Below are 22,388 nucleotides of genomic sequence, written 5' to 3'. Positions count from 1 at the left end.
TCTGGGACCGATTTCCAAAATATTTGGATTTCGTATTAACAGTGAAGTAAAGAACCTATTCTAACCATTCCCACTATTGGGCAAATGGCTTGGGCTTTAGAAAGTGACTGTTCAAGTTTAACATTAGAAACGGTTTTTCTCGGGACCTCTAGGACCGATTTCCAAAATATTTGGACTTCGTGTAAACAGTGAAGTAAAAAACCTATTCTAACCATTCCCACTTCTGGGCAAATGGCTTGGGCTTCATAAAGTGACCGTTCAAGTTTAACATTAGAACCGGTTTTTCTCGGGACCTCTAGGACCGATTTCCAAAATATTTGGATTTCGTGTTAACAGTGCAGTAAAGAAACTATTTCGACCACTTTCACTACTGGGCAAATGGCTCAGGCTTTGTTAAGTGACTATCTATGGAGAACATTTGAACCGGTTTTTTTCGGGACCTCTGGGACCGATTTCAAAAATATTTGGATTTCGTGTTCAGAGTGCACTATGGAACCAGCTGGAACTACTCCCACTGCTGGGCAAACTTAGAGCCCAGACCCTGGCATTGTCCTTTATCAGAAACTAGGGGTCTTATATACCTACTTATCCAGCATGGTGTAGTAGCAGAAGTACCCAAGTAAATAAAACTTTTGGTTTCAGGAAGAAATTATCTAAAAGAACCATAGAACCATCGTTGCTTAACCCCATGTTCAATCTTTATAATCTGCCGATTAGTAAGCACAATATTTACTACGCCATACAACAGAGTTTACGCACAGACGGACACACCTCCGGCCCACAAACATGTCATATTGGCGCATTGCCCCATTCAACTTGCTTCGTTAATCAGCCCCCCTCCTCGACTCGACCTTACGTTCAAATAGTTGATCACTGAACACCGAGCACAGCGCACGTCAAAATGGCCACGGACAATCTTACCGCAGTTCTCAATAAACCTAAGGATTTACAGCTGGTAAGTCAAATAAGTAATAACAATAACATTTAAGCTAAATAATTATTTTTTTACTTAAAAAAAATGGGACTGGAAATAGTCGTTAAATAATCGATGTCGATATTTAAATTAATTGTCGCGTTCCAAAGTTCATAGCGTGCGAATTTTAATAAATTCTTTAGCTAAATATAGTGTTGTCCAGCTGTTTTAAGTTCACGATCGATACTTCAGCCAAAGAACCGCTGTAATCTGTCGCAATGGAATATTTCTTACAATTATTGTTATTGGATCAATAGTTAAGATAATAGTTTGTTTATTTAACCTTATCGATTATTTTGTGCGGTAAACAATATACCTACTTATGAAATCAACCAAGTTATCCAATGTTGTTTTCCTAGTTTTAACATTTGGTCGGCTTACGCAACGGGCAAGAAAACAGAATAGGTAGCAATTAGCTCAACTGTTGTTGTTATTATTTATTTTAGTTCCAAAGACCTACCTTTATTTAAAACCCAGGGTTTTAAAATTATGTTGCCTCATATTTTGAAATATGAAGAAATTGAGATTGATAAATTGGGGTTTAATTAAGTTAAAGATTAGTTAAAGAAATAAATAAAACTTCGTGATTAGTTTGTCAAGAATATTATCTTATTCAATTCAATGTAATCTAATGATATCTTCTATCGTATGTTACGACTGACGACTATTGTATTATTGTACGTTACGACTCGCTTTTTCCTCAGGTGCAAACGCCGATACCAGAAATTGCTGACGATGGTGAGTTTTCAAACTTAATTTTATATAATTAATCATAATCATTGATCAATGATTGATTACCTATATTTTTTAATTCTTGTGTTGTTGCATTAATTTTAATACGTAATAACCTACCTCTTACCTCGACGAAGGATAACTTAGGAAGCTGGATTGCGATTAGACCATAACCACAGTCAACAGATTATACTTCGGCCGTTCAGAGAATGCGTTCCTGACACCTATCAGTTAGTCACGACTAGTGATGGGCACAACATAACACTGAGTTCGTTACCGTTCCTTCAAAATGAACCGCCGCATTATTTTAAGATTATTTTCGTTTTAAATTGGCGGAATCATTTGTTTTATATTTTAGTTATTTAAGTGGAAACCAAAAAAAGGTAATATTCATATAATAAAATTGTTTTATTTATTCTTTGTTACAAGTACATTGAATTGAATGTGCGAACAGAATATTAATCAGACTCCGATTTGCTTGAGGAGGTGGTGTCTTCATCATCATCTTCGCCTACATGTATAATTATATTATTATCAATAACAGAATCAATCCTGATATCTCGGTCTAACAAAAGCCGGGTAATCAAATAAAAACAGATCGAAAACACTTGAAAAACGTGGTCTATGCGCACGAAACGACAACGGACGACTGTTTTAGCGTCACAAAATGGCGGCCCATAACGCCATTTGGGGTTACCATTTTTAATCTAAGTATAAAAATGCGGTTTGGTCATAGTTTTATTTTTATATTTCATAAACGTTATAATTAAGTCTTATAGTCCATTATTTTCCAATTCTTAAAAAGAAAATCAAAACGTATTATTTTATATTATAACTGTATAAGAACAGATTACGATACTTGCCTGTTATTTTTAGCACAGCACTACAAAATATAAACCGCTGACATAACCTTGTAATAGCGCAGTATAGATTTAGAAAAATATTGTTTACCAAGTTATTTGACACTCAGTTTGGCACAAAATTATAACATTCATTGATTATTGATATAATAATGTTGTTTTAATGCTCCTCAATTGTTAAAACGGTAAACAACCAGCAAAAATATTTTTATCGTAACTGCAACGCCATTGCAAAGTTACGTCGTCAGTTCAATCGCGACGTGTCAGGAACGCATTCTCTGAATGGCCGAACTATAGTAAAAAGTTAGGTTCCCAAAACAAAAATGTTTCATGTGTCAAGTAGGCATCAAAATTCGTGAAATTAGAAAAGAGCTTTGATGAATTCATTAAAATCATAATTATTATGTCGACGGCGTTGATTACCTACATACATATTACAAACAGTCATATACAAACAGACAATAAAGTCATATAAGTTACGACTGTCATTAGGCTAATAATTCTAATTGATGAACAAATAGACGTTATACGCGAGCACAAACAATTTGTACTAAAGCAATCTATAATATAAAAATGAATCGCATAACTCAACAACGCCTGGACCAATTTGGCTAATTCTTTTTTTGTTGTGTTTGTTATTGTCAGGAGAAGGTTCTTATGAAAAAAAATAGGGTAAAGTAGAGAAGTCAGTTGACGGGAGCGAAGCCGCGGGCAAAAGCTAGTTCAGTGTAAATAAGTTTTATATGATAATGTTTTACGTGATACCTACCAAGTTATTTTAATTAGTTTATAAGCTCCTAATCAGATGTTAGCGACGGCAATTATAATAGTAAGCTGTAGTATCGACCGATATATTATCTAAAGACGGCCAAAATTATGAAAGGACTGATTATAACCAGTATAGCTTAAAGGTTTTAACACATTTTTGGAACAATTCATCATCACTGTCATGTGGATCAATTCAATGCTGGACGCTGGACATAAGCCTCTTCCAAGGCACTTACTGCACACATTAGCATGCTATTTTGCACTTTGTTTGGCGTAACGACAATGATATGGGATCCCTGCTCAAAGCAACCCAAAACTTTAATAAATCAAAGCACATTTAGACGGATAATTTTGCTTTCAAAAGTACTGATAACTAAAATCGAATTGTACCTATTGAAACCATCTATATCTACATAGATATAAACGTTGATGCTAATCTAATCCAGTAGACCGCTCTCTGCAGAACATAAAATTTTCAAAATCATCATAAAACGTTCAATTCTGATTAAAGGTAAGTTCTTACTCGATGAACACGTAAATGAACTTTGTATCTCGAAGTAAGTACCTTATGTCGTAAAAATAATTGAACTGCTAAATACTATTAATTTCTTCTTACAAGTTATTTATTTTCATCTAAAACACATAACTACAGTAATGATTTACTAGATTATTTTCTTTTTTATGAACAGAGGTGCTACTCCGAATGGACTGTGTCGGCATCTGTGGGTCTGATGTCCACTACTGGCAAAGCGGAGCTTGTGGACACTTCGTGCTCAAAGAGCCCATGATTATGGGACATGAGGCTTCGGGAGTCGTCGCTAAGGTAAGTTTTCCAAAATAAATTCTTTAACAAATGAAGTACTGTAATTCGTAGGGCCAGCACAGGTTTTATGAGTCTTGATAGGGGAAAGTCATTTGTTGGACGTTTCTTTCACGCAGGGCTTACAGTATCATTTTGATGATAGTTTTTAATGAGGCCAAAGGGCAATGGTCAGCTATAAGCAGCAGGTGAAGACTTGTTACTAGCTATGATATTCGATGTAACGTAACATTGTGGAATGGTATCACGATAGTTGTTGAGACGATATTATGACGATTATTTTTGGACCGTCTGAATGAATGCACATTCTCGCCGGCTGGCATGCATTGCCACATGCATAGCGAGCGTCCGTGTGCATGACGACAATTTGTTTTATCACCACATTGTTATTAAATTTTATAGACGTGAGAGTAGTCAAGACTGGAAAATCAGTCACAATGTAACATTTTGAAAATATAATAAGTTATTGTTTATGCTCAAAATAATGCGTAGTAGATTAACTGGTTAGATATAACCAAGAAAATAAATAACTACGCCAAACAAGTCTTTATTTTAACAGGGAGTCGACGTTTCAAAAATGTCTTGACATCGCCAAATTTGAAAGTAACACCGAAATTATTATTCTGTAAATATTGGCACATGTGGCCTTAACATTACGCCAAGGTCGGCGACAAATTCATAAAGTCCGGTTAGTTAATTTTTTATCAAAATGTCCGCTGAACAAGCTTGCTGTGTTTTGGAGGTGTGTTACTACGTATCGCGTAGATACGGACTGACGGACACACCTACAGTCACACGTGACGGCTATTTATATTCACGCTGTCGTCGCCATTGTATGACCCTGAACTTCACATCAGGTTTGGCTTGCACAGAATTCGAACGGCTAATTTAGTAAATTTTTAGCTGAGGCTAATGATATTAGCTGGATGTTTTACGAATCAGGACCGGCTTTTTTAGATTGGACATAGTTCAAATTCTTCAGACATTACTGACTAATTTTTAGAACCAACCTACTTACTTAAGTACTCATGCATAGCTTCAATGATGATGCGTTTTCAAAAATCTACCGGTTCAATTCCTGCGTCGCTGTTTTTGTCGATACTTTATTCGTAGCGACAATTCATCAGCCAATGCCTTTAATATCTATGAAAGATGATCAAAACAGCAGCCAAGTCGGGTCATTTGGTTCTGGCAGTTTGGCACTTATATTACCAAGTAAATAGTTACTAGATAGGTACGTAAGTGGCGGTCAAAACCATGCAAAACTGTTTGTTTACGTAGGTACTTGAGTTTACATAATATGTTTCCAAGACGTCAATGGCCTATTTGCATTTCTTTACTGACCAAAGATACCTAGGGAGATTATTTTATAATAGGCATGACATTTTGAAATTCCCTATTGTCAGTAGAAGACTAAGCAAGAAACATTATTCATGCAGGAATTTTTAATACTCGATTTTAGTTTTGAAGAAACAATTTTTTTTTTCGTGATCCAAAGGCGATTCATAAATTCATACCCTTATTGAAAAGCATGTAGGTGTAGTACTGAGCTGCCAGAAAAGACAGCGACTAACGTTATTGATCCTCACAGTCGGAGCTGCAATGCAGTTGACAAAAGAGTTCTATGCAATTTATACAGGCTTTTAAACCTCTATTATCAGGCAACTATGGCCCTAACTAGATCCCTTAAACTAATATATAGTTATCGGCACGAATCTTGAGCTCTGACCTTCACCAGCGCAGAAGTAATTTATTGGGTCCCTTTTGTGGTATGAAGTGAGGCGCGGGGGCGGGCTAAAGCGGTGATTGGCCCGCAGTGCATCGCGTCATAGCCGTCACTCAGGATTGGTTCTTTGCTAATAAATCACTTCTGCGTAGATGTAGGTCAGAGCTCAAGATTCGTGCCGATAACTATACATGTGCTATATACAAAATATTACCAAAACGGCTCTAAAATATAAGTATACGGCCCGTATTTGATAAAGACTGCATGCATTACAATCTTAATTAACACGAATTCCGTGCCTGGCATAACGGGTTTTCATGCATTTTAACTGCAGGTATTTAATTATGTTCGTTGTTTGTAACTGGTTATAATTTATGTCGAAATAATTTTTAACACTACTCACTTATCTACTTTTTAAAGAGTTTGAGTAAGCGATGCGGGTGAACCTGCAGAAATTGTATAACTACTCTTTAATATATAAAAAATTAGATGCTTTGCAGTATGGTTCCAATTATGGAATATATTGTAACGTTGTACGTTAATGTCAACGTTTTAAAATACTTGCCTTTTGTTTTTAATCAAAATATTAATATAAGGAGGGTAGAAAAATAAATAAATTAATGTAATGTCTACCTACGGTTGCGTTTAGAAACGCGTACAATTATTTGTTTCGTTAATTAAGTATTATTTATTTCTTTTACTAAACTGATTAACGTATTTTCAAATTCATATTTATTATAACAACTTGGGTCTAGAAATAAAAAATTGTAACTTAGTTAAAACTTAAAAAACAAACAGTACGTAGTCATTATCTGTATCGGTGCAACGGCAAGTTGAGCCAAATTCGACTTCACGTCATTGTGATATGGTTTCGATTCTTTTACCTGGACTGCTGTACCAATGCAAATCGGATTCGTTCGCTACTCATTCACGGGCGTGTTCCGTGAGTTTCGTTAGCTGCATTAGCGAACCGACCATTTTTAAAATATCATCACGGAAGACACACGTTCACGCGCTCCTTACAAGTACTCACTTTTGCCAGTCCTTAGTGCGTGACGTTAATCGTGGTCTTAACGGTTTTATTTTATAATTTTGAAAACATATTTTTTCAAACTTCGTTTAACTTATTCTCTATATTGTAGAATCAGTGCATCTCCCCGTATTGGGTAAGTGTTGAACAATTCGTGTAATTGCTACCACCCACCTATTGGGTGACCGTTGGCAAATGACTTGCAGATTTCATCTTTTCTTGCTTTGCACATTGTAGCATCATTTGTAGCCTTTTTTCATCATCATAAGCAGTCAGGGTTATTCTTTTCATTTGCTTATCCCTGCATCTTATTTTTTTTATATGTTTTATACATTTTATATAAAATTACATTTCAGCTGTTTTCTGTAAACTCCGATTCTGACTGTGAATTTGCACACATTCGCCTTAAGCGCACTGAGCTTCTGCTTCCTGCTTCCGCGGCAAACACAGTCAGAGGAGGACAATCAGAAATGGACATTTATTTGAATGGACGTGAATTCCAGGGTCCAAAGTTCGGGTTCAAAGTTCGGCTTAAACTCCGGGCCACGGCTGATCCGTTGGCCGAACGTCGACAGGCACCGAGAGGCACCGTGCACCGATTACCCTCTACCATACTGCATCACCATCTGCGGGTCGTCCACCCTGAAGCGCCTCCTCGGCTGAGCGTCATCACCGGACATCTCTCCACGTGAAGCCAGGACAGGCTAGCGCGCTTTACCTCCATATAACAAAATTAATTTTGCTGACGGGCATTCGAATCGCGACCTTGGAAATAAATTTTTATGTTCACAATGTGGGGTTTAATTTAAAATCTAAACCGTCCACACGCTAAACGTGACAATATTACTATGAATATGTCACAATATAAGTACTACTATTAGTAAGATATTGCTAAAATTAGCGAATTGGCATATTTGCACTCTGAAAAGTATCGACTGACGAGCGAGATATTGGTCGAAATAACTAGCGTTTACTTGATAATGAAAAAAATGAAAAGGTTGGTATATAAGCATTAAGACTGTCACTACCTGCGTCAATTATGATAATCCGTGAGTTACTGAAAGATAACCCTATAATAAAGAAAGCTATAAAATATTGATAACTAGGGTCGATACTCGTACCTAACCTGTAAGTTTATCGATCGAGAATAGGTTTATTATTTGACCTTTAGCTCGTTTAGATATCATATGCCTGGATTAGATTATTATAGAATTACTGGAATGATTATGTGGTGGATGACAGAAACTATTATAGCCACGCCTGAAAGAGTTTTCTCAAAACTGTAAGAGATTATGCTAGACTTAGCAATCGAACCATCGGCACGAACACGGCAGTCGTGATTGCAACCACTGCCGTACAATCAAGATCTTCCGAGTTTCCTAATCACAGGACATTGACCTCAATACCAATGTCAACTCAAAACTCATTACTATCAATATTAATCCAAGATAAAGTTTAATGGCCTCTTAATATTTTCGATCGCCTAACAAGTAAATTGTTTACTTACTTACTTATAGTTTTTTTGTCGTCAAGGCACTTTTTATATTAAAAGATAATAAAGTCTGTTTGTATGATGTAAAGCCAATACGTATGACACAGTTTGCGGTTATTACTGAAGTCACGTTTCACCCAGTTAGCTGGTCGTTAAAACGGCTGTAATCTGTATGTTACTCACTTTGTATTTATTTCATGATCGTATTTGTAACTCCTGATCAGCCAATTTAAACAGATATCTAGTCTAGTCTCGTCAACTTATCCTCTCCTAGGTCCAAGTTCACCAAAAAATAAACGTCCGTTTTGCTTAAAACATCGGTTTACTTAAAAAATGGAACGTGAAAATTCATAGTACCTAAATAGTCGTTTTCAGAAAACGAACATTGAGCTTGGATCTTGGCCCTGCTATGTGGGTATATTAGTTTGAACTTTATACGTCATGGTGCGCAAGCGACGATTGGGCAACCGGCGCTTATCAGTCAATTGATAACTGTAACGTTATCCCGTATCGTTTGACCTTCACATTGTTACACTATAGTGGTCACGATTCTATGTTTATAGCTATGTTTTGCAACTCATAGGTATAATAATGATGTAGGTAGCCTTTGCAACTCAAATGATGAAAAAAGCCCCAGTTAAGTTTTTATTTCAACTAGTCATTACAGTAATTTATTTTAAAAGTGCCTTGAAGTCATGATAAGTTATAATGTAACCATAAGGCACTTTAAAATTAGAATGCAGCAGAAATGTTCAAGTATTTGTTTTTCCGCGACTTGCGATGATTATCATAATAACGTACTCAGCAGTTTAATTGAGTGATAATGATTGATAACACTTAATAAGTACACTGCATGATGCAAACAAATAACAAGATAGGGAAATAATATAGATTATACCATTACAAGTAGGTACTACGAATTTGTAGTAGGCGTTTAGAGCACTTTCTGATTGTCAAGGTAAAGAATTTACTCAAGAGGAAAATACAATTGGAAATCCAAAATAGCACAGGAAAATCTTCATTTGCTTTGAGGCAAATAAGCATGAATTCATGTGTTTTTGTAAGTTAAACTAAATATAGTTATCGGCACGCATATTGAGCCCTGACCTTCACCTGCGCAGAAGCGATTTATTGGTTTATTGCCTTGTGTACAGTACGCAAAGCGATCCCCACTCTTCCGCTGAGAGCCCAATATATCCGTGCCGGTAACTACCTATAACCGTTACCAAAAACAATTCGGTAGATCCTATCTGTCCAATAATTAACTGTGGATGTCGCCATCTCATCTGTAACAAATTTTTTCGTCCTTAAAAAGGCATTCAGCTAGTCACACATGAAGTAGTAAAGAAAATTGTGTGTAGCCATACAATACAAACGCCTCTAAATTGAAAGCCAGAAATAGATTGCTACCAGTTTAGACTAGTTCGTAATAATTTCTAACAGCCAGACGAGGTTGGACTTTGATATATGTAGGAAATCAATAATAAAATAACACTCCATTAACTCTTTACAACGAAAACAGGTCCTCTGTGCAAAACCCAGTCCAGAAATAGGAAGTTGTAGAAGCATTAGAAACTTATTTACCAATACCATTGTCACATAGGAATTAGGTAATTGCGCAGTCAAGATTTCATACAACGATTTACTAACTATTCTAGGTACTCCAATCTCGTCTATCGTAAATGTCGTCGTCACGTAAATGTCGGTCCTGCGCCTGATCTCTCTCCGGTCGTGTCGGATTACCGTCCCATCGGGCTATGAGAGTTAAGGAATAGTGAGTGCACCTGTGTCTGCGCAAATGCTCGTGCACTATAATATGTCCTGCGTAGTTGGCTTATCTCCTTACGTGAGAACAGCCGTCGTAGCCGATAATCGGCTAGGAGGACATCATCATCATCATCGTCTATAAAATATCCTAATTCAATAACTTATCTTCGTGTTTCCAGCTCGGTGCCAAAGTGAAGAACCTGAAGGTGGGAGACCGCGTGGCAATCGAGCCAGGCGTGCCGTGCCGCTACTGCGAGTTCTGCAAGACTGGCCGTTACCATCTGTGTCCTGATATGCTGTTCTGTGCCACGCCGCCCGTGCACGGAAACCTTGTTAGATATTACAAACATGCTGCTGATTTCTGTTACAAGTTCGTATTTTTTAAGTTCTTTGGATCATAGCTAGATTTGGAACCTTTAAGATGCTGTTAGTTAACAGGTTTACCCCAAAAGTCAAACGTTAAGGCTACGTAATGTTAAGAGAGTGGTAATAGGCAGCAAAACATCTTGTCTCCATCACTTCAATAGGAACTTTTCAGGCTGTTTATACCTGTAGATGAAGAAGATATTTTACACTATATAAAATGTTACCGATCTCTACCAACCATTTTAATTTTCGCTAAACCCCGAAAGCAAGGCAGGGGCCCGATTCTCCTAATTTTACTTAAGCGACCTTCGATTGACGTTCGACTCGATTCGACTGAGATCCAATCCCGACTCGATTACGATTGAAGCGTATGTGGCATTCCGCTATTTTTTCTTTGAAATAAGCCTTTTTATCCTTTTCTGTCATTCAATAATGAATCATTTTGTCTGCAAATGATTTACGATTGCAAAATGATTGTACAGCAAACTACCGTATAGACCAAAATCATCAAAATAGCAGACCACTCGCACACCAATCAAATGTCAATCGAATACGATTGGTCTTTTATTAGTAGCAGAATGCCCGATATGGTTAAAACTGCTATTACGATCATATTGCGATTCGATTTCTATTCGATTTTGACATTATTAACTTAGGAGAATCGGGGCCCAGTTCTTCTTTCTCGAATCTGTTTAGTCGTATGTGTGTCTTTAACCTTAACTCATTGCAGTTTGTTCTAATGTTAATACCTAATCACCTCAACTGTAGCTATCCACCTTCTTTACGCCTGGTATCACTAACAACACCTCTATCCCACAGACTCCCAGACCACGTGACCATGGAAGAAGGTGCCCTACTCGAGCCTCTATCTGTCGGCATCCACGCGTGCCGCCGCGCCAACCTCACGGGCGGACACATCGTGCTGGTGCTGGGCGCTGGACCTATTGGCCTGCTGACCATGCTGTCAGCGAAGGCTATGGGCGCCAGCAAAGTACTTATTACAGGTGAGGATTTATCAGCTGACTGACTTCTGAACTACACAAGCTATAAATGCACAATTATTGTGAAGCGTATGATGCATTTGCAGTAGAACTTTGTTTGAAGCCACCGCAAAACCCTCACCGTCACCGTCTCACCGTAATCTGTTCAGTTCTTAAGTCATGTCACGTAGTCTTAAAGTACCTATTTAAAGGTATACCGATCGATTTAATATTCATGTGAATTTGAAGATCAACATGAGACAAAATTGGTGCTATGAGTTCCATTTTTAATTATGTTCCAATCCCAATATTTCTCTACTTTTAAATTGAAAAAGACAAAAAAAAACAGATGTTCAAAGGATTTTTTGATGACAATAGAAAGATTTCATTCTTTCATATTCTATTTACTCTAATTACCAATTTCCAGTCAACTCACAAATTTCGTCAAAACTCCAGCCATAATCTAAACACCACATTTCTCCACAGACATATTCCAGTCTCGGTTAGACTTCGCGAAGCAGTTAGGAGCAGACCACACACTCCTGGTGACGCGCGACTCCAACGAACCGGAACTCGTCAAGAAGATCCACGAGCTGCTGGGAGAACACCCTGACGTGTCGTTCGACGCTAGCGGCGCTCAGGCTTCTGTCAGAATGGCCTTATTGGTGAGGAACTAAACATTAAGGAATATTTATGTTATGGACCAAGTGATAAATTGGGCAGTATACATAATGCCCGGTCATTATGAATAATGCCCAATATGAGAGTGCTATTTATTATCAAATTAATAATTATTCAAATAATCAAATTGACCGGGCACTATACATATTGCCCGTGACCTTTTGGGCAAAGTAATACAAACATATTTAATTTCATTTTTTTTATTGTTATTGACATTTAACTTAAAATAAACTAAATATTAAACCACTTAAATAATCAGCCTCATGATTTGGATTAATTATGAAGGACTTCTGCCTTAAAAATCCACTAGTTTTTGCATTTAAAAGTTAAGGAAAGTCATATTAAAAATATAACATAAAATATAATTAAATTTAAAACCAAAAATTTACAACGTATCTTTGTTTTATACAAATGACTTATTATTATAAAACAAAATAAACTAAAGTTTAAGTGATCGAACTCATTATTTGGCATAATTAACTTTTATTATTTAGCTTCTCTAAATAAAAGTCACATAGAAAATATAATTAAAATAGGGTGCTATTTAAACAGGCTTCTTTTTAATATCATTACTCGCCCCCAAACATGTATGTTGCCTTCTAAATTACTAAGTCAGCCACAATTAAAGTAGCATGCTAAACTAAAGTAAACTTCTGAAATACTATTAAATGACATCATAAAATATATTTATTTAGCTTCTAATTTTTTTACTCAGTACGTTTAAAATAGAACACATCCCATATCAATTGACAAAGCATGGAAGTAAGCATGCAACATGCAGCAAGCATGGCTTCTGTCACGGCTCCGGCGCTGCGGGGCTCCGGCGGTCCCATGCGAGCTTATTGTCGCAGATTGTTTTCACGCTCACCACCGCAGCTTCGGCTTGCTGGCCGGCGGCGAGCGCTTCAACTACCTGCGCCTCAGCTCGCAGGCCGCCTCGCCCCTCCGCGCCTACGCGGTTTTGAATTGCACTCTAGGGGTAGGGCAGACAAGACTACGTGGAGTCGGTTTTGCAGCGATTCGTTTTCGTCACTAAGTTCAGATTTTAATACAATGTTTCGAATCCAAATTAAATTCTACCATAAAAAAAAGGAGCCAAGAAAAATGAAATCAAGAAAAACGAGGCCGAGTTAGTAAATTAGATGACAATTGTCCAATTAATAACTTTGTGGCTAGACTTATAATTTCCCATTAAAATAGAACATATAATTTAAAACAATAATCATAAAATATGTAGCAAGTAACAGGATTTATTTATTAGAACAACTGCCACCCTCGCACCGCATAAAATATAGCTTTATTATCAATTTGCCCAACTATCATGTAGCAATATAATAATGCCCGTGCAATGTGATAAATAATGAAATTAAGATAGTTATTAATCACTTGGCCCGATAAAGCTAGACATTATTCACAATGCTCGGGCATTATAAATAATGCCCGAATTAATCACATGGTCCATAACATTTATATGTGATTGATCTTTGTATGACTAGTCGAAACTGAAGATGTTAAGACATAGTACCTAAAGTGATACAGCTATGCGTTTAATGGTTACAAATGTGTTTCATATCTACATGGAAAAAGCAATAGCTTAGGAGTCCTGTGATGCTCAGAATCCTGTGCTTATGTTGCCTATAGCGATGTAATTTAATTAGTTAGACGAACCTTTAAAATCCGTTCACCTCGAATCTCTTCTCCTGGATTTTTCCTCCATACTCTCATCTTACTAATTAAACTAAATAGATATTTATTTGTTCGTTCCCAGGCGACGAAGTCAGGCGGCGTGGCAGTGCTAGTCGGCATGGGTGCGCCGGAGCAGACGGTGCCGCTCGCCGGCACGCTCGCCAGGGAGGTCGACATCCGCGGCGTCTTCCGATATGTTAACGAGTATGTAACATTCTTATATTCCATGATAAACATGGAATATTACATTAAAATGAGGCACGATGATGTACCGAGTCTTATTTGACTACTTCAAACCAAAATGGAAAACTGGATGTATTGAGAATTTCAATTCTTTACAGAATTATGTACCAAATTCGACAGATTTTAATTTTAGACCGTACTTAGGAAGCTTTTTAAAAATCAAAAAGGCCTAGGCTTTTCAAAGTTAAGTTAAACCGATTAGTCCATTCTCTCCAACAATACAATGTAAAAGGGTGAATCTCATTGAAACTCCCAAAGTTATTCTGAAAACTAATAAAACCCTCATCCACAGATACCCCATCGCGCTCAACATGGTAGCGAGCGGCAAGATCAACGTGAAGCCGCTGGTGACGCACCACTTCAGCATGGAGCAGACCCTCGAGGCCTACGAGGTGGCGCGGCAGGGCTCCGGCATCAAGGTCATGATACACGTGCAGCCCAGAGACGCTAACAACCCTAAGAAGTTCTAAGCACCACTGGTTTATCGATTAACCGGCGACTCGATTTGAACTCTTTATCGATTGTTACGAATGTTGAAATGAATTAAAGCTTAAATTGAATATAGAAAATTTTAATTATTACTAGTATTAAATAAAATTTAAAATATTTAATTAAAAATTAAATTAGTAGAAATATTCAACAAAAATGAGTTATCGGAAAGAGTTCGAATCGATACGCTGGCAATATGATTTCATATACAGATGTACAAATTTTGAAAATGGAAAACAAATTGTAAATCGAACCAACTTTTTTTTATTGCCAGTTACTTTAAGTGCATGTGTTTACGTACTGTTTTAAGTTGATGTAAAAATAGCTATGTATCTGGCACTGTCCTAAAGTTTTCCTGCATACACTCCTCTGTAAAAACTGCCTTAGCGCTTTGAATGGCAAAAAGCCGAATTATTGGATGTAGATATTTTGTATTTGTTGTTATACTTATTATTAATCATGAAACTGTTATTTATAAGTAAAAATTAAAAATGTTGATTTAAGGCTGTTTTATAAAAAAAGCTTTTAAATGAAAAGCAGATATTGAGACAAACAGAAAAAAGGACTTGTCTAATAAATAAGGAAGTACAAATGAAAGGAATTAAAATATTTTTATAATAAAGCTGTATAGTTTTTTATAAATGTGTGGTTTTATTTCCATCCATTAAACGATAATAATCATCAAGTTATCCCAGGAGAGCTGAAGTATGGTGATGTCGCAATTCTTACAAAATTCTGGTACTCTGTAGGTAAAGAGCTTGCTAATAGCTGAGGCTCTCGAGAAAGGCTTATATGAAGATTATATGTCAAAAAAGATTAAGTATGGGTGTAACACTTGCTAGTACTTCCATACTACTTAATTTGGCATTTTTTAAATCGGATCAGTAGTTCATCAGATTAGCACGTTCAAGCAAACAAACAAACAAAACTAAAATTTTAATATTTGCTAGATTAGATATCGGTCACCTAGTATTTGACATAGAGTTAAACATCTTATTTAGTCACCTGATATAATTTTAATGCCTTACATACAACCAAGCTCACCTGACAATTAGCTTGATAACATCATAAACATTTATTGCGAAATACTGGGTTACAAACTACGTAATCTCAAGTCTCGTGGTTAATTTTATATTTATTAACTTTGTTTAATTATTTGATATGGGGCTCACTGTTTACACACCTATATAATATATTTAATTGTAGGTTTATTATAAGATAGGCAGGTAAATATAATAGTTATAGAGATACGTGAATGTTGTTAGGCGGAAAATGTTTAGTTTGGGGCCAATGACCTGTTAAGAAGATATTTGGAATCCCGACGCTCGGCGATATTTCCAACACATTTGTTGGAAATTATGGCGAATGGCCATAATTTCCAACACATCACCACCACCAATCAAAGCAAACATAAGAGGGCCAGGTACAAAAATGACGTTAAAAACTGATCGACAAAGGACAATGCTATTCTTTGTATGGAAGTTGGGCTCAAGAGTTGCCCACAGTAACTGCATAGTGTATTATGTTCCATAGGCTTATAATAGGTCCCAGACCGAAATATTTCGAAATCTATCCCAGGAGTGCTGAGAAAAACTGGTTTGACTCTTATTCAATACTACGAAAAATATGCTTACGAACTCTTAACTATTCCACTTTTATTACCTTAATTGAAATGCATTATAATATTAATCGACAAATACGAGGTATTGAACGAGATTTTTTTTTACCGACTTCAAAAAATGGAGGAGTTTCTCAGTTCGTTTGTATTCTTTTTACGTAAGTACGTGCATAACTCCGTCGTTTACCAACCGATTTAAACAATCATTTTATTGTTTAAAAGGATTTACTTTCCAAATAGTTCCAGGGTCCAGGGTCTGGTGATAGAAACCTTAAAACATGGAACTGTCGGAAATTGTAAGCACATATCGAATAAAAACTTGTCAATCGGGTATATGTCTCCGACACCACAAAACTGTGGAGGTTAAGACCTGACCTGACGATGGAGACGACAGTGAGACGAGGGAACTCCTCAACGGTATCTATTTACTACCTCGTGTTTGAGCTTATTTTATTCGTCTTGATAAGATTTTTCCTTTGCTTTAAGGATATTAATTGCATGACGCTACTCGAACTTAGGACTGATTGTGGTAGATAGAGACTGAAAAGCAAGAGAAACAACAATTACCTTTAAACGTCTATTTCTGTTTTTTTTTTTTTTTTTTATCCTGTTAACAGTGAAACCACTATCTATCTGATATATATATCTCTATCTATCAAGAAAAGAGGTTGTTAGGTTTGTGGCTGCTTAAAATGGCTTGCTAACAATGGCTGGCTAACATTAGAACTGGTTTTTCTCGGGACCTCTGGGACCGATTTCAAAAATATTTGCATTCCGTCTTAAGAGTGAAGTAAAAAACCTATTTTAATCATTCCCACTACTGGGCAAATGGCTTGGGCTTCATAAACTGACTGTTCAAGTTGGACATTAGAACCGAGTTTTCTCGGGACCTCTGGGACCGGTTTCAAAAATATTTGGATTCCGTCTTAAGAGTGAAGTAAAGAACCTATTCTAACCATTCCCACTACTGGGCAAATGGCTTGGACTTTATAAAGTGACTGATCAAGTTTAACATTTGAACCGGTTTTTCTCGGGACCTCTGGGACCGATTTCAAAAATATTTGGATTTCGTGTTAACAGTGCAGTAAAGAACGAATTTCCACCACTTTCACTACTGGGCAAATGGCTCAGGCTTTGTTAAGTGACTATCTATGGAGACCATTTGAACCGGTTTTTCTCGGGACCTCTGGGACCGATTTCAAAAATATTTGGATTTCGTGTTCAGAGTGCACTATGGAACCAGCTGAAACTACTCCCACTGCTGGGCAAACTTTGAGCCCACACCCTGGCATTGTCCTTTTAATGGAAAATGGAAAATCCGCCAGTGCTGAAGCGCTGTAATACCCGACCATGTTTAGAGTTAGTAGGTGTATTGTTTGAATTGATACTCCTATCATCTGTCCATACGTACTGGTATCAGCTGCGTCGGTTTAGATCGGAGCTACCAAAACGAAGGTTTTGAATCAAAAGGTTCTTTCAGTTTTTCCTGGGATTTCCGATTCTCCTAATTTTACTTAAGCGTTATACGATTCACGCTCGACTGAGATTCAATCCCGACTTAATTACGATTGAATCGTTTGTGGCGATCCGCTATTTTTTCTTTGAAATAATAACTCATCATTTGAAATAATAACTAATCATTTGCAGACATAATGAGTCATTATGTCTGCAAATGATTTACGATTGCAAAATGATTGTAGAGCAAATTACCGTATAGACCAAAATAGCAGATCGATCGCAAACCAATCGAATGTCGTTGGAATACGATTGGTCTTACATATATTAGTAGCAGAATGCCCGATATGGTTAAAACTGCTATTACGATCATGTTGCGATTTAATTTCTATTCGATTTTTTGACATTATTAACTTAGGAAAATCGGGCCCCTGTTTGTGCGCGTGGTACATTGTACAGTTTGCAAAATAGTAATAAACCGTCACGTCGTTTAAACAGTGTTGGGAATAAGGTGGCTTGGAAATTACGGTTTTTTTGAGCGTAGGGATGAAGACGTTCTCTCAGTTTCTCAGGACATAAGACTCTGAGAGAATCTGCAGAAAATCGCTGGTAGGTAGGTCATCCTAAATTGATAAAAACAAGTGGGACATACGCAGTAAAAGCAACTTAGACCTCGTGTTATCTGGTAACAAATTATCTTCATATGTTTACATTACGGAGAGTAAAACAGTGAAACAAAATAACGATCACTTCATACTTCTGTAATTGTTGGAGATAATATCATTGTCTCATAGTACAAAGTTGTGTTATTTTAGATATCGTAGAAGATTACAAAAATGGCTGAAAACTACGCCGCGGTGTTACATGGACCTTACGACATCAGAATTGTGAGTTTAATCCGTGTTTATTAATTAAGGAATGAGGCATCTTAATACCAAGTTAATATATAAAATGCGATGTCAATTAATTTACGCGTTATGAATTTAGATAGCAGCTTTATCTTCAGCTTCCTAATGTTAGCTCTTTCTTTGCAAATTTTAAACAAACATTATTCACTGAGCCTAAGTGAAATAGTAAAATAGACACTTTTGGTCGGCCGATGGTTTAGCATTTATAATAATAGTAAGGACTTTCTTTTTTCCAGGAAAATTGTCCAGTACCGGAGATCAACGATGATGGTAAATATGTATAACACGATAAAGCTCTTTTCGTTTTCTTTGGCGATTCAAAAATATGTTTATATGTACCTATGTCGATGCCTAATGTTTTTTGCAGAGGTGTTAGTTAAAATGGACTGCGTGGGAATCTGCGGGACTGATGTCAAGTTGTACACGACGGGCGCTTGCGGCATTGAGGCCGTCACCGAACCTACCATCATAGGGCACGAGGGCGCTGGAGTCGTCGTTAAAGTGAGGAAAATTTATATCCACCTTAAAACCTACCAAAGTTGATGGTTTGAGACATGCAGACTCTTCACATAAAATTTCCTTGAATTTTAATTAAGTACTTGGTGCTATTTTGATAAATTGCTACCACGGTAAAGTTGCTACCGCGAAATCTACATATCTGACATTTCGGGGTCCTATTTGGGGTACTTACTTGGGGCAGAAAATTTATCTAATGGTGACCACGACCCGGAAGACGCAGCGTGGGCAGACTTCCCACTAGATGGGCGGACGATCAGGCCAAGGTCGCCTCTTTCGGCTGACATGACGATTTATATACTTGCTTTTTACACTAGATCGGTTCAAACGTGACATCGCTAGCAGTGGGGGACCGCGTGTCGATCGAGCCGACGCAGCCGTGTCGCTCGTGCGAGTACTGCAAGGTGGGGCGCTATAACTTGTGCGTGGCGCCTCACTACTGTTCTACTGTCGGCGCCTCCGGCAACCTCTGCCGGTATTACAAGCATGTTGCTGATTTCTGTCATAAGTGAGTACCACTATCGTATTTCCATTGTTGTATAGTGGTCTATTAGTATTGAGTTGAGACCGATCTGTGACACAGGTATGTCCATCGCCAACTTCGGGGGTTTTTGAGAACTTTCTTAAGATGCACAAAGTGATTTTAGGCCGTCCTTGAACCGAACAAATACCAAGAAACAGCGCACGGCAGTCTACTATGCGACTACTTTACCAACGAACCTACAATGACTACACTGAACTTAAGAATAAACCATTGGCTTGGAAAGAATTTGTGAAAAGATCCTCTTTCCTCTTTGCCAAATGAAAAAGACTAAACAATTCTTTTTTTTGCAAGGATGCCTGATAACCTGACGATGGAGGAAGGTGCAGCAGTGCAGCCGCTTGCGATAGCGATGCACGCGTGCAACCGCGCCGGCATCAAGCTGGGGCAGCGCGTGCTGATCCTCGGTGCTGGGCCCATCGGCATCCTGTGTGCCATGACTGCCCGGGCCATGGGCGCCAGCAAGATACTCATCACAGGTATGTACTCCTTTTATGTTCTCCCCTTTTGTACTTCTCTGATGTACTCTCTAACTAATTTGACGACCTCGATGGCGCAATGGTCATCATGCCGGACCGCCGAACCTGAGGTCCCGGGTTCGATTCCCGGTTCGGTCGACATTTGTGTGATGAGCATGCTTGTTGGCCGCGGTCTGGGTGTTATGATATGTATATATGTAGCTATATGTAGTTTATCAGTTGTGTTAGCACCCATAACACAAGTTAATAAATAACTTACCATAAGGCTAACCGACCGTGTGTGAAATCCTCTCTTATGTACTCGCCTTATGTACTCTCCTTATGTACTCTCTTATATACTTTCTTATGAGCTCTCTTATGTACTCCTCTTATGTACCCTCTTATGTACTCCTCTTATGTACCCTCTTCTGTACTCTTTTATGTGCTCTCTTATGTACCCTCTTATGTACTCCTCTTATGTACCCTCTTATGTACTCTTTTATGTGTTCTCTTATGTATCCTCTTATGTACTCCTCTTATGTACTCTCTTAATAATGTACTCCCCTTATGTACTCTCTTATGTATTCTTATATACTCCTCTTATGTACTCTTTTATGTACTCCTCTTATGTACTCTCTTATGTATTCTTCTTATATACTCCTCTTATGTACTCTTTTATGTACTCCCCTTATGTACTAATCTTATATACTCCTCTTATGTACTCCCCTTATGTACTTCTCTTATGTGCTCCTTATGTACTCTGTTATGTACTTTTTTATTCAGCTTTATTTTGGGGCACATTGTATTTATCTAAAATTACTTTGAGTACCTTTTCTATAGATTAAAATGACCAGAGAAAATTTCTTTTGCGCAGACGTGGTGCAATCCCGACTGGATACGGCACGCGAGTTGGGAGCTGACTACGCACTCCTAGTGAAGCGTGACTATAGTGATGAAGAAGTGGTGGACGGGATCGTGGCACAGCTTGGTTGCCAGCCTGACGTCACTATCGACGCCTGCGCGTATGCCTCCGTGCAGAGAGTGGCTATGCTGGTATGATGTTATTTTAATGAAATTTATCATAAATCAAACGCTTTGTGTAGTGAAACTGATCCTGGCCATTTGAATGTCTTTGGCATTCGTTACAGGTAGTCAGAAGACAGAAAGTCTGACAACCAGTCTTACGAAAGGGTATCGTGTTGCACGGATAACAAGGTTGAGGAGGTCGGATTGGCAGACTCACTCAGCAGCATCCTGCGAGACTGGAAGCCAAACCGTACCTAGTTGAGACAAGGATAGGCAGATGATGACATAAAGATACTACTACTTACTAATATTTTTGTGATTACCAGGTAACGAAGACTGCAGGCGTGGTGCTGGTGGTGGGAATAGGCGATAACAAGGTAGAGCTCCCGCTGTCACAAGCACTGCTTAGAGAGGTCGACGTGAGAGGTTCCTATAGGATTGTTAATACGTGAGTATCTATGAAATATTTACTTTATACTAATATTTTATAGAGGAAACATTTTTGTCTGTTTGATTGTAAGTCTCTTGGTTATGGTTTATTTCACTACCGGGAAAGCTACACAATTTCCTGTTGATATAGGCTACCCATATTTTATTCTAGTACGGTAAGTATTTTATTTCGTGACGCGGGTGAAAGTGCAGGAAACAGTTAGCAACTAATACTTTTATTCAACTTCACATTCACAACTACGGGAACTGGATTTAGCTATAACCACGATCTCTTAGCATAGCTCAGGACCTCTCTCTACTCTTTAATTACACCGTTAATCAAGCAAACCCTAATTATGTAGATTCTATCTATCTTTAATTTCTAGTTACCCACCCGCAATAGCAGCAGTGTCAAGCGGCGCCATAGCTCTGAAGAAGTTCATCACTCATCACTTCCCGCTCGAGAAGACCAAGGAGGCGCTCGAGCTCGCCAAGTCCGGGAACGCCATGAAGATCATTATACATGTACAGAGTTAATTTGGCTTTCATTTCTATACCTTATCTTTCCCTAACCAGCATACACTCAAACTAGGCTGCAAAACAGCACTTTTTGAACGTCATAATTAACAAAAGACAACCCCAAACACGCCCACCCTTTTTCACCACTTCCTATGTGATTTTGCTGGGAAGAGGTGAAGCAACAAAATCCCCAAACGCCTAGAATGAGCTCTCTTATCGTATATGCCAAATGCTCATATTGATAGAAAAATAGTGAATATGGATGTGGATAAAAAAAAAAAAAACTGGTAGATATTGCATTTGTC

At 37.8% G+C, this 22,388-nt stretch overlaps 2 protein-coding genes across 3 annotated transcripts; both read left to right on the top strand.

Annotated features, from left to right (window-relative positions):
• The first annotated feature begins 777 nt into the window (after nucleotides 1–777).
• On the top strand, nucleotides 778–15,255 carry LOC124636893 (sorbitol dehydrogenase-like). Of its 2 annotated transcripts, XM_047173157.1 has the most exons (8): nucleotides 778–955; nucleotides 1,678–1,711; nucleotides 4,023–4,156; nucleotides 10,348–10,538; nucleotides 11,354–11,538; nucleotides 12,001–12,179; nucleotides 13,964–14,085; nucleotides 14,417–15,255. In XM_047173157.1, the coding sequence occupies exons 1-8, from the start codon at nucleotides 902–904 to the stop codon at nucleotides 14,592–14,594; spliced, it is 1,077 nt and encodes a 358-aa protein (XP_047029113.1). In that variant the 5' UTR covers nucleotides 778–901; the 3' UTR covers nucleotides 14,595–15,255. The 2 variants fall into 2 exon arrangements, with proteins under 2 accessions (XP_047029113.1, XP_047029114.1); XM_047173158.1 differs by lacking the exon at nucleotides 4,023–4,156 and having other exon boundaries at nucleotides 908–955.
• A 3,162-nt stretch (nucleotides 15,256–18,417) lies between these two features.
• On the top strand, nucleotides 18,418–22,102 carry LOC124637130 (sorbitol dehydrogenase-like). The gene is made up of 8 exons (XM_047173473.1): nucleotides 18,418–18,573; nucleotides 18,831–18,864; nucleotides 18,962–19,095; nucleotides 19,428–19,618; nucleotides 19,946–20,130; nucleotides 20,984–21,162; nucleotides 21,462–21,583; nucleotides 21,951–22,102. Exons 1-8 carry the CDS (start codon nucleotides 18,523–18,525, stop codon nucleotides 22,099–22,101), a joined length of 1,047 nt encoding a protein of 348 aa, XP_047029429.1. The 5' UTR covers nucleotides 18,418–18,522; the 3' UTR covers nucleotide 22,102.
• Nucleotides 22,103–22,388: the final 286 nt, after the last annotated feature.

The sequence above is a fragment of the Helicoverpa zea genome, chromosome 15 (assembly GCF_022581195.2).
Source record: "Helicoverpa zea isolate HzStark_Cry1AcR chromosome 15, ilHelZeax1.1, whole genome shotgun sequence".
Classification (NCBI taxonomy): domain Eukaryota; kingdom Metazoa; phylum Arthropoda; class Insecta; order Lepidoptera; family Noctuidae; genus Helicoverpa; species Helicoverpa zea.
The sequence above is the reverse complement of the archived record's forward strand: the minus strand, read 5'-3'. Positions and strand labels throughout refer to the sequence as shown.